The 12982-nt window shown below is 41.3% G+C and overlaps 1 protein-coding gene across 1 annotated transcript in view; it reads left to right on the plus strand.

Annotated features, from left to right (window-relative positions):
• Positions 1 to 12982, plus strand: part of ano1a (anoctamin 1, calcium activated chloride channel a) — a 282789-nt gene that overhangs the window by 81832 nt on the left and 187975 nt on the right. Inside the window, exon 4 of the mRNA XM_059976065.1 lies at positions 1591 to 1878. Within this exon, the coding sequence (XP_059832048.1) occupies positions 1591 to 1878 (288 nt within the window). The remainder of the gene's footprint in view (positions 1 to 1590; positions 1879 to 12982) is intronic.

The raw sequence follows: 12982 nt of genomic DNA on the forward strand, positions 1-12982 counted from the left end.
CAACTGGCCCTTCAGCTCATTGTGTCTGTGCTGACCATCATGCCAATCCAAACTTTCCCCACCTCCCTGCACTTTCCCCTCCTCTGTGTTCTTCTGTTCATTACCTGATTACATGTGTCAAAATGTCTTTCAAATATTGATTTTGTATTTGCCCCTACCAGAGCAGTGCATCAAGCTAAAAGAGGAGTTCCAAGTAAATTTATTATCATATGTGTATCATCATATACAATCCTGAGATTCATTTTCTTATGGGCATACTCAATAGATCCATAACAGAATTATATCCAAAATAGAATCAATGGAAGACCACAGCAACTCACAAATTCAATTAAAGGCACAAGATGTAAACAATTTTAGTATCTTCTCTGGAGAGGTTAGAGTAATAAAGCCATACTTTCTGCTGAAGTTTCGGAGGTTCACAAGTGAAAGAATGATGGTTGCTGAAACCTCGGGAAAACTTCCCTATAGCAGTGTAATCAAGACAGAACACAATATGTGGCCTCACCAACAATGTGTACAACTGCAACATAACATCCTAACTGCTCTAGTTGGTGCCCTAACTGATGCAGGTCAGTGTGCCGGAAGATTTATTCAGCACCCTCTCTACTTGCCATATTCAGCCTGTTGGCTTGTTTTTTTTTTCTCGCTTGATGAACTGTTCTGGAGTATGATCAGTGACCATCTATGCGACGGCTGCTGGGAATTACAGAACTGAAGCCTCCCATGCCGACTTCTAAACGGAAACATGAACCTACAGGAAAGATACCAATAAAAATGAAAGAATACAGATAAAACTTACAAGGATGTTGTTGAGACCTGAGTTATAGGGAAAGGCTGTGTAGGCTAGGACTTAATTGGAGAATGAGATTTCATAGAGGTATATAAAATGGAGAGGTGTATATATAGGGTAAATGCAAGCAGACATTTTCTCCTGAAGTTGGTTGAGATTAGAACTAGAGGTGATTTGGTAAGGGTGAAAGGTGAAAAATTTGAGGGGAACCTGAAGGGGATCGTCTTCACTCAGAGGGTGGAGAGAATGTGGAATAAGTTGCCAGCGGAAGGGGTGGATGCAGGTTTGTTTATCACATTTAAGAGAAGTTTGGTCAAGTACATAAATGTGAGGGGTATGGATGACCATGGTCCAGATGTGGGTCAATACCACTTGACAGAAAAACAGTTTGAAATAGGCTGGATGGACCAACGTGTCTGTTTCTATGCTGTAGTGCTCTATGGCTCTATCAAGTTTCAGCAATGATTTGTTGAACTTTGAGAATGAACCACACAAGAATTTGACAGGATATGTTGTGATGAGAATATGGTTAAAAATGAATTCCAAAGCAATTCTGCTTCCAGTAATGAAGCAATGGAAATTCAGTTGTGTATGGGAGGCCAGAATAGGAGGAAAGCAGTTCTTGAAGAAATTAAAGATGGAGTTTCAAGATCATGTAGGGTTTTGAACTCAACTTCATTTAACTTGCCCAGGCCATGAAATCTGTTGGCTTAGCCTGTAATCATGGGCTGTGTAATCTTTGAAGAGAAATGGCGAAAAGGAATTTCCATGTGAAAATTTTCTTTTGTCGGTTCTTTTAGATTTTGAACACCTTTACCGCAGACCTGGGTGCTCATCAGACTACTGGCTTGTACTTCCAAGATGGAAAACGCCACGTGGATTATGTGTTGGTGTATCAGTACAAGAAATCAAGCCGCAAAGGGTTAAGTTCACGCCACCGGGGTTCAGTCGGTAGTCGGCAGCAGGAGCTGGACGTTGATGGCAATCTGCAGCCAGTGGATTTCCCGGAGGATGACCGGAGGCTGCGCCGGGAAGAGTTTGAACTAAATCTCCTTGAGGCTGGACTGGAACTGGAGAGCGATGAAGAGGTAATGTCCCACTTGTTCATGTTAGTACTGAGTTTCTGGGTTCTCTAGCTGGCTATGATCTAACTTTAAAGCAATCTTTTTAGGGATGACTTTCATACTTTGTGTAGACTTCTTAAATGGGGGAGTCCTGAGGAATGAAGCCATTGCATTAGATATTCTGCTAATTATAATGAAGAACAGTTGGTCAAATTCTTTTGCTAAGCCTTTGTGGAAAATCTTAACAAGTCTGATCAGTAGATTAATGTGGTATTTAATCTGGAATATGGAGAGTAGAATTTTGAAGGGCTAGAAAGGTGAACTAATTTTGACCTCCAATTAATCCATGTTTCTATCAGCCAAAACATGATTGAATTAAAATCCTATTATTTGCTCCAGGTATTGAATGAATATTATCAGCCACATTTACTTCACGCCATAGTGCAGTTATGAATGTCCCTTAAATCCAAGGGCACAATAGTGAGCTGTATTGATAAGCTAAGTTCAAATAGCTAATTATGATGAGTTAATACCTCACTTAAAGAAAGAAGAATTTGCTATGTATTAAGTGTGTGCTTGTTCATATTGCTCAGTGTATTTTCCCTGCTGGTGTTTGATCATGTCAGAGTTCCAATAAGTATGGACCAAAGACTGCTCTGGAAAGACACCATCCTACCTCACTGTTATTTTTCATACTTGGTCCAAATGCGTGGATATTTTCAGTCCGAACTGACTCGAGAATCTGGATTCTGGCACCCTCATGAAGCCAGTGGCTATTTTAAGATGGATTTTTTCAAATATACTATTGTCCAGCTGCGAACGCTAATCCTCGTTTTGAATTTTCCAACTTATGCTCAGCCTATCCAATGAAAGTATGATTCAAAGTAAATTTATTATCAAGACACATTTGTTACCCTGATATTTATTTTCTTCAGGCATTCTCAGTAGAACAAAGAAATATAATAGAATCAATTAAAAACTACACACTCTGACGAACAACTAGTGTGCAAAAAAAGACGAACTGTGCAAATAGAAATAAATAAACAATACTGAGAATAAGAATTGTAGAGTCCTTGAAAGTGAATCCATAGGTTGTGTTCAGCGATCTGTTCATGTTGAGGTGTGTGAAGTTACCTACAGTGATTCAGGAACCTGGTGGTTGAAGGTAATAACTGTTACTGATTGGTCATTAACATTTTAACAGAATCAGCTTTCTGACAAATTAACAGAGATCATTACCTACACTCTCACTCTACTGTCTATCTTCATCAAAGGACCATAAGGTATTGAAGCAGAATTAAGCCACTCAGTCTGTCATGTCTGCTCCACCATTCCATCATGGCTGATTCATTATCTTCCCAATCCCATACTCCTGCCTTCTCCCTGTAACCTTTGACACCCTGACTAGCCAAAAACCCATCGACCTCTACTTTAAATATATTCAATGACTTGACCTCCACAGCCATCTGTTAGAATGAATTCCACAGATTCACCACCCTCTGGCTAAAGAGATTCTGTTCTAAATGGACATCCCTCTACTGAGGCTGCAGACTCACCAACTATAGGAAACATTCTACTCCACTTTGGCCCTATGAAGGCCTTCCAATATTAGATGCACTTCAATGAGATCCACCCTTCCCCCCCACATTCTTAAAAGCTTCAGCTAATACAGGCCCAAAGTGACTAAACACTTCTCGTATATTAACTGTCTAATTCCCACGATCATTCTTGTGAACTTCCTGTGGTCCCTTTCCAAAGCCAGCGTATCTCTTAGATAAGGGGTTCAAAACTGCTCATAGTACTCCAGTGCAAATTGATCAATGCCTTCTAAAGATACAGCATGCAGATATTTCAGTCCTCTCAAAATTAATACTAACGTTGCATTTACCTTCCTTACCACCAACTTAACCTGCAAGTTAACCATTAGGGAATCCTGCACAAGGACTCCCCAAGTCCCTTTGCACCTCTGATTTTTGATTTTTCTCCCCACAGAAAATAATAGATCTCTACAAGTCCTTCTGCAGTCTCCCTGCTTTCTCAACACTACCTATCTGTGTAAAAGATGTCCTCCTCTTTTAAAGCGTCAGAGATGTCCTCTTTCTTTAAAGAATAGGGTTTTCCTCCCTCTACTATTGATGCTGCCCTCACCTGTATCCCCTCCATTTCCCATACATCTGTGCTCACCCCATCTTCCCGCCATTGTAAAAGTGATACAGTCCCTCTTGTCCTTGCCTACCATCCCATCAGCCTCTGCATACGACACAATCTTCCACAACTTCTGCCATCTCCTGAAAGAATCCTATCACTAAACATGTCTTTATCACACCCCTCCCTCCGTTTTCCACATGGGTCGTTCCTTCCTCGATTCCTTGTCCATTTTTCCTCCCCACTAATCTCCCTGCAGCACTTATCCCTGCGAGCGTCCTATACCTGCCCGTACACCTCCTCCCTCACCTTCATTCAGAGCCCCAAACATTCCTTCCAGGTGAGGTAATACTTCATCTGCGAATCTGCTGGTGTTGTCTTTTATGCCCTGTGCCCTGTGCCCCTGCGCTGGTGAGACCCATCCTAAATTGGGGTCTGTTTTGTCAAGTACCTCTGCACCATCCTCCAAAAGTGGACCTTCCTGGTGGCCAAATATTTTAATTCCTATTCCTATTCCTATTCCCATTCCCATTCTGACATGTCAATCCAGGGTCTCAGCTTGTGCCCAGATGAATCCACCCTCAGGGTGGAGGAGCAACACCTTGATTCTTTCTGGGTACCCTCCAACCTGATGGTATGAATAGTGATTTCTCCTTCTGATGATCAAAATTCCTCCCCACTCACCCATCCTCTTTCCCACTCTGACCTTTTACTACTTTTCACTTGCCTATTACTTCCCCTTGGGTCCCCCGTTTCCCTGTCTCCTGTTGTCCACTTTTATCTCCTGTCAGATTCTTTCTTCTTCTAGCTAGCCTCTTTCTCCTCCTCCCCACCCTATAATTCAGGGACCTCTCCCTTTCCCTCTCAATACTGAAAATGGATCTCAGCCCAAAACATTGATGGTTTACTCTTTTCTATAGATGCTACCTGACCCACAGAATCCTCCAGCATTTTCTGTGTGTTGCTTTGGATTTCCAGCATCTGCAGAATTTTTTTTCATGTTTGTAATTTACTACCTGCCCCTCCACCTTTCTTTGTACTTTCTGCGAACTAGAACACAAACCTGTCATCCAAATTGTTGACATATATCGTGAAGGGAAGCTGTCCCTGTGGAACTCTGCTAGTCACTGGCAGCCAATCAGAATAAGCACACCTTATTCTGAATATTTGCCACATGAGTCTGCCAATCTTCTATTCATGCTGGTATCTTTCCTGTTATACCATAGGCTCTTATCTTGTTAAGCAGCCTCATATGTGGCACCTTGTCTGTCAAAGGCCTTCTAAAGATCCAAGTAAACAACATCTGTTGACTGTCCTGTCTATACTGCCTGTTATTTCCTCAAAGAATTACAACATTTTTAAGGCAAGATTACCCCTTAAGGAAGCCATGCTGACTTTGGCCTACTTTATCACTGGCCTCCAAGAACCCCAAAATGTCATCCTTCATAATGGATTCCACTGAAGTCAGGATAACTGGCCAATAATTTTCTTTCTTCTGCCTTCATCCCTTAAGGAGTGAAGTGACATTTGCAATTTTCCAGTCCACCAGAATTGGTGTAATTTTTTGGAAGAACATTACTAATTCCTCCTCAATCTCTTTAGCTACCTCCTTCAGAACCCTGGGCTAGAGTCTGTCTGGTCCAGGTGACTTACCTATCTTCAGATCCATCAGCTCCAAGCTCCTCCTTAGTAATAGCAACTACACTCATTTCTGCCCCCTAACACTCTTGAATTTCAGACACACTGCTAGTGTCTTCCACAGTTAAGACAGTCACAAAATAGTTATTAAGTTTGTCTGCAGTTTCTTCACCTTCCATTACTACCTCTCCAGCATCATTTTCCAGTGGTACAATATCTACTCTCTCCTCTTTTACTCATCATATGTCTGAGGGAGGGGGAAAACATTTTATAATCACTTCTGTATCACTGGCTAGCTTAACTTTATATTTAGTCTTTTCTCTCATATTTTTTAGTTCCCTCTGGTTTTTAAAAGTTCTCCCAATCCTCTAACTTCCCACTAATCTTAGCTATATTATTTGCCTTCAAATTTTTGCTTTTATGCTGTCTTTCATTTCCTTTGTCAGCCATGTTTGCCTCATCCTCCCTTTAGAATACTTCATCTTTGAGTTGCATCTATCCTGTGCTTTTTGAATTATGCCCAGAAACTCTAGCCATTGCTGTTCTGCCAGCATCCAGTTTTTCCTTCCAATCAACTTTGGCTAACTTGTCTCTCATGCCTCTGTAATTCCCTTTACACAATTCTAATACTAATATGTCTGACTTTAGCTTCTATCATTTTATGATCACTACTCTCCTAAAGGTTCTTTTACCTTAAGCTCCCTGATGAAAACTGGTTCATTTCACAACACCCTGTCCTGAATTGCCTTTCCCCTGGTGGGCTCAATGACAAACTGCTCTAAAAAGAAATCTCATAGGCATACTACAAATTTCCCCTCTCGGGATATAGCACCAAACTGATTTTCCCAATATAACTGCATTCTGAAATTCCCACATGACTATTGTAACATTGCCCTTATTATATGCCTTTTTACCTCCCATTGAAATTTATATTTCATATCCTGGCTACTGTTTGTGGGCTTATATATAACTCCCATTAGGGTCTTTTTACCCTTGCATTTTCTCAACTCTACCCGCAAACCACTGTTTTGGAAACAGGTGGTTGTTGCCTTTACTTTCCGCTGCGATAGAGCCTTGTGATTTGCCTGACCAAAGTGTCTGCCACATGACCTTCCATCTCCTTGGTGACCTTCATCATCTGTTGCCAATTTTCTTGTCCTTGCCTGCCAAATACCGGACTAAATCTGTATGGATAACCCCTGAACTATTGGCCCATTCCATAATATTTTGGCCTGTTTTGTTCTGAGGCAAGAACACTATTTCTGATCCTCTGTCAAATTCCAATTTTTGATTTTTCAAATAAAAGCAAGTGCAAATGGCAAAGGGACAGGAAATGATTCATTTTTCCCAAAAAAGAACTTACATCAACAGATGGATTATTGCAAACCTTTATTTACTCCCATGTAATATACCCCATGAAACTCATGAGCTTGTTTTTAAATTTACAAGTTCCCTTAGTCCCTTATTGCCCCTGTAAGCAAGCTCTTGATTTATTTATGCATTTGAAGATGATATATTTCAATCCTGCAGCCTCCAGTTTAATGTTGGTGCATAACATTTGTTCCCAGGTCAGAGTGCACTATTTTACTAAGTGTTAACTTTTTAAAGATGTGGGCATTACTAGCAAGGCCTGAATTTGATGCCTGTGCCTAATTGCCCTTGTGAAGGTCGTGGAGAGCGACACTCTTGAACCATTACCAGGCTTCAGGCAAAGGTGCTTGTGCTGTAGGGAACATTTTAGAAAATAGATGCTGCAGTAATAAAGGAACGATGCTACTATTCCAAGCTCAGGGTAGTGCACAGCTTGGCAGGAAACCTGTATGTGATGATGCTACCTGGTCCTTGCCTTGACCAGGCCAACTGGTTTGCATAGATTCACTTTCAAGGATCTCTTACAACTTGTGTTCTCAGTATTATCTCAGAGGAGCAGCACAGTAGTGTAGTAGTTAGCGCAATGTTGGACAGTACCAGCGACCCAGGGTCAATTCCCACAGCTGCCTGTAAAGAGTTTTTATGTTCTACTTGTCACCGCGTGGATTTCCTCTAGATGCTCTAGTTTCTTACCACGGGCCAAAAACCAACTGGTTGGTAGGTTAATTGGTCATTGTAACTTGTTGATTAATTAGGCTAGGGTTAAATGGGGGGATTGCTGGGCAGGGTGGCTTGAAGGTCCTTTTCTTTGCTGTATCTGAATAAATAAATATTTTTTATTTATGCAAATAGTTTTTGAGATACACTCAAACTTCTATAGCTAGAAACATAGAACATAGAAACATAGAAAACCTACTGCACAATACAGGCCCTTCGGCCCACAAAGCTGTGCCAAACATGACCTTACTGTAGAACTAACTAAGCATACGCACAGCCCTCTATTTTTCTAAGCTCCATGTACCTATCCAGGAGGCTCTTAAAAGACCACCACCGCTGGCAGCCCATTCCACGCACTCACCACTCTTTGCGTTTTTTTTTTAAATCCATGACATCTCCTCTGTACCTACTTCCAAGCACCTTTAAACTGTGCCCTCCTGTGCTAGCCATTTCAGCCCTGGGAAAAGGCCTCTGACTATCTACACAATCAATGCCTCTCATTATCTTGTACACCTCTATCAGGTCACTTCTCATCCTCCATCACTCCAAGGAGAAAAGGCCGAGTTCAATCAACCTATTCTCATATGGCATGCTCCCCAATCCAGGGAACATCCTTGTAAATCTCCTCTGCACCCTTTCTATGGTTTCCACGTCCTTCCTGTAGTGAGGCAACCAGAAATGAGCACAGTACTCCAAGTGAGGTCAGACCAGGGTCCTATATAGCTGCAGCATTGTGGGGTCTGGCCAGGGTCCGAAATAGCTGCAACATTACCTCCCGGCTCTTAAACTCAATCCCACGATTGATGAAGGCCAATGCACTTTATGCCTTCTTAACCACAGAGTCAACCTGCGTAGCAGCTTTGAGTGACCTATGGACTCTGACACCAAGATCCCTCTGATCCTCCACACTACCAAGAGTCTTACGATTAGTGCTATATTCTGCCATCATATTTGATCTACCAAAATGAACCACTTCACACTTATCTGGGTAGAACTCCATCGGCCACTTCTCAGCCCAGTTTTGCATCCTATCAATGTCCCACTGTAACCTCTGACAGCCCTCCACACGATCCACATCACCCCCAACCTTTGTGCCATCAGTAAATTTACTAACCCATCCCTCCACTTCCTCAACCAGGTCATTTACAAAAATCACGAAGAATAGGGGTCCCAGAACAGATCCCTGAGGCACACCACTGGTCACCAACCTCCACACAGAATATGACCCATCTACAACCACTCTTTCCTTTCTGTGGGCAAGCCAGTCCTGGATCCACAAAGCAATGTCCCCTTGGATCCCATTGCCTCCTTACTTTCTCAATAAGCCTTGCGTGGGTACCATGGAGAGTATTCTGACAGGCTGCAGCACTGTCTGGTATGGAGGGGCTACTGCACAGGACCGAAAGAATCTGCAGAAGGTTGTAAATCTAGTCAGCTCCATCTTGGGCACTCCATCTTTGTCCTGGGTACAAAGTACCCAGGACATCTTTAGGGAACGGTGCCTCAGAAAGGCAGCGTCCATTATTAAGGACATCCAGCAGCCAGGGCATGCCCTTTTCTCACTGGTATCATCAGGTAGGAGGTACAGAAGCCTGAAGGCACACACCCAGCGATTCAGGAACAGCTTCTTCCCCTCTGCCATTTGATTCCTAAATGGACATTGAAGCCTTGGACACTACCTCACTTTTTTTTAATATACAGTATTTCTGTTTATTTGCACATTTTAAAAATCTATTCAATCAATACATTTAATTGATTTACTTGTTTATTATTAGGTTTTATTTTATTATTATTTTCCTCTCTCTGCTAGATTATGTATTACTTCGAACTGCTGCTGCTAAGTTAAAAATTTCATGTCACATGCCAGTGATAATAAATCGGATTCTGATTTTAAAATTATTTACCCAGTTTGTCATCTTTGGTACATTGGCTGTTTGTCAGTCTTTGTTCATGTATAGTTTTTCATTAAATCTATTGTATTTTCCCTGTAAGTGCCTGCAAGAAAAAGGCTCGCAAGGTTGTAGATGGTGACATGCACGTGCTTTGATAATGAATTTCCTTTGAACAGATGCATTCTTGCCTTGTTTTCAGAAGATGACTCCATCAGCATTTATTAGTTGATTTAAGCCCGAGATTAAAACTTGGGATGAGATGGTGAGAAGGTAGCAGATGTACTATAAAGGGAGAATTTGTTCTTGTTTGTGATCTATGGAGCAGTAAACACCAGATTTGTTGAGAGAGAGTTGGGAAATAATGACAAATATCTAAATTCTGAATGGAGCAAGAGTTGGATTTGTCAAAAGAATTAAGGTGGAAAATGGGAAGATAAGTAATTGACAGCTTATTGAAATGTATTCCTTCATTAAGGAAGAAATAATTAATACTGGGCACAAGCATAAGGAATTCTGCAGATGCTGAAAATCCAGAGCTACATCAGCAGGTCAGGAAACTTCTATGATAAGGAAAACTTAGTGAAATAGTTGATATTTGGGGCTGAATCTCTTCAGAACTGGAAAGGAAGGGGGAAGAAGCAAGAATAAGAAAATGAAGGCAGTAAGAGGGAAAGGACTACAATCTGGCAGCAGGTGAAACCAGGTGAAGAGAAGAATGGGTAGGTGGGGGAGGGAGATGAAATGAGAAGCTGGGAGGTAGTAGGTGGTAATGGTAAAGGCTGAAGAAGAAATAATCAGATGGGAGAGAACAGCGGACTATGGGAGAAAGGGAAGGAAGAGGGGCACCAGAAGGAGGTGATAGGCAGATGAGGTGAAGAGAATGGGGAATGTACAAAGAGAGAAGGGGGATGAGGGAGAAAGTACCAGACATTGGAGAAGTTGATTTTCATGCCAGCTGTTTGGAGGAAACCTAGACAGAGTATAAGGTGGGTCATATAACACAACCAGAGAGGCCATGGACCAAGATGTCAAAATGGGCATGAGAAGTACCTGTAGAATTGAAATTGGTGACCACCGTGCAATTCTAGCTTTTGTGGTGGACACATTGAAAGTGCTTGACAGAGGGGACTTTGTTATCCTTTAATACATCAATTTCTCCTCCATGTAAGGAAAAATGAAGCTTCTATTCCATATTAACTACTTAATTTTGCTACTAAACTGTTAATTAGTATTTTTATCTCTCTCCTGTGTACTTAAGTTAATTGTAGAAAATAAATCCAGATACCTGTGGAAAATGGCAGATAAATCAGGTAAAACTGCAGAAAATCCATTTCTAATACCTTCAATTGATTGCTGATTTTTATTTTTGATCCGGAGGGCAATGCACACTGTGTTCTGAATAAATTTGCTATTTCTGTGATGTCATTTTCTATGACTCGGATCGTTGAATGTTTAATTATAGCTGCTACATTTTTTTTCCTGATGTAACAGTTTTCCCAGAAGCTTTACTGTATTGAGCAATGTGTTGATTCCATATCTGTACTTTAACCTCTAACTTCATCTTTAAATAATTGTTTATGCTTTGTAATTGTTGAACTTGCTGTTATTTTGGTGCATGCACATTGTGACCTTTGAGTCATTTGTTTCCTTTTGCCACACTCACGTAGTAGGAGATCCCGTCGTCCTCCAGTCCAAACCAGCTTCCAACAGAACAATCCCATTTCCCCCTTTCATTTAATTGGAGCTCTGCAACTTATTTCCTCTTGCTGTTTACCTACTCCCTGTTGCTTTCTTGCCACTACCTAGACTAGGAGCTAATTTATTGTTGCTAGTAATCGTTGGCATGTGGGAGGAAGCCAAAGCACCTGGTGGAAACCCATGAGGTCATAGGGAGAACACAGAGGCAACACCTGAGATCAGTATTAAAGCAAGTCCCTGGAGCTGAGACAGCACTAACTATTGTACCACCATTCTGTCTTTGAGCATTAATGCGTGATAGTGAAACCAGTTCGAAACAAAATTAAATGAATTCAAATGCAGTATTTCAGTGAATTATGGAACTTACTCGGTACATCTGACTGAGCACAAGGCCATTCACTTGCATCAACGCTGAACAAATTCCACTTACGGACTCACTTTCAGGGACTCTTTAACTCGTGTTCTTGGTATTGTCTATTTACTTATTTATTTTTATTTGCACAGTTTGTCATCTTTTGCACATTAGTTGCTTGTCTTTGTATTTTTCATTGAAACTATTGTATTCCTTTGTTTTCCTGTGAGTGCCTGCAAGAAAGAGCATCTCAAGCTAGTATATGGCAATGTATATCTACCATAGAACATTACTTCACAGAAACAGGCATTTTGGCCCTTCTTGGCTGTGCCAAACCATTTTTCTGCCTAGTCCCACAAATCTGCACCTGGACCATATCCCTCCATACACCTCTCATCCATGTACCTGTGCAAGTTTTTCTTAAATGTTTAAAGTGAGCCCACATTTACCACGTAAACTGGCAGCTCATTCCACATTCCCACCACCCTCTGTGAGAAGAAGCCCCCACCCATGTTCCCTTTAAACTTTTCCCCGTTCACCCTTAACCCATGTCCTCTGGGTTTTTTTCTCCCCTAGCCTCAGTGGAAAAAGCCTGCTTGCATTCAATCTATCTATACCCACAATAATTTTATATACCTCTATCAAGTCTCCCTTCATTCTTCTACGCTCCAGGGAATAAAGTCAACCTATTCAACCTTTCTCTGTAACTCAGTTTCTCAAGTCCAGGCAACATCCTTGTAAACCTTCTCTGCGGTGACCAAAACTGCACACAATACTCCAAATTCGGCCTCATCAATGCCTTATACAAGCTCACCATAACATTCCAACTGTTATACTCAATACTTTGATTTATAAAGGCCATTGTACCAAAAGCTCTCTTTACTACCCTATCTCCCTGTGATGCCACTTTTAGGGAATTTTGTATCTGTATTCCCAGATCCCTCTGTTCTACTGCACTCCTCAGTGTCCTACCATTTACCTTGTATGTTCTACCTTGGTTTTTCCTTCCAAAGTGCAATACCCTGACAAACTTATTTTGAACTCTGAACATAAAGCACAGGAGCCAATTAGGCCATGGGCCCAACGGAAGTGCTTCTCCACTGAATTATCCAAATATCTTTTGGAATCAAAAGTGCTTTAGCTTTTTACTCTGTGGAAAGTTATTGACCAAACTGCAATATAAAACTGGATAGTTTAAAACATCACTCATTCCCTGGGATGTTTTTCTTTGTGAGGTAGTGTTTAAGCTCTCCTAAGCAAAAGCCATCCTACTTTTGACTTCAAATGACTCTTATCACGCCATTGCTGAAAAATA

Source organism: Hypanus sabinus, chromosome 7, assembly GCF_030144855.1.
Source record: "Hypanus sabinus isolate sHypSab1 chromosome 7, sHypSab1.hap1, whole genome shotgun sequence".
Lineage (NCBI taxonomy): Eukaryota > Metazoa > Chordata > Chondrichthyes > Myliobatiformes > Dasyatidae > Hypanus > Hypanus sabinus.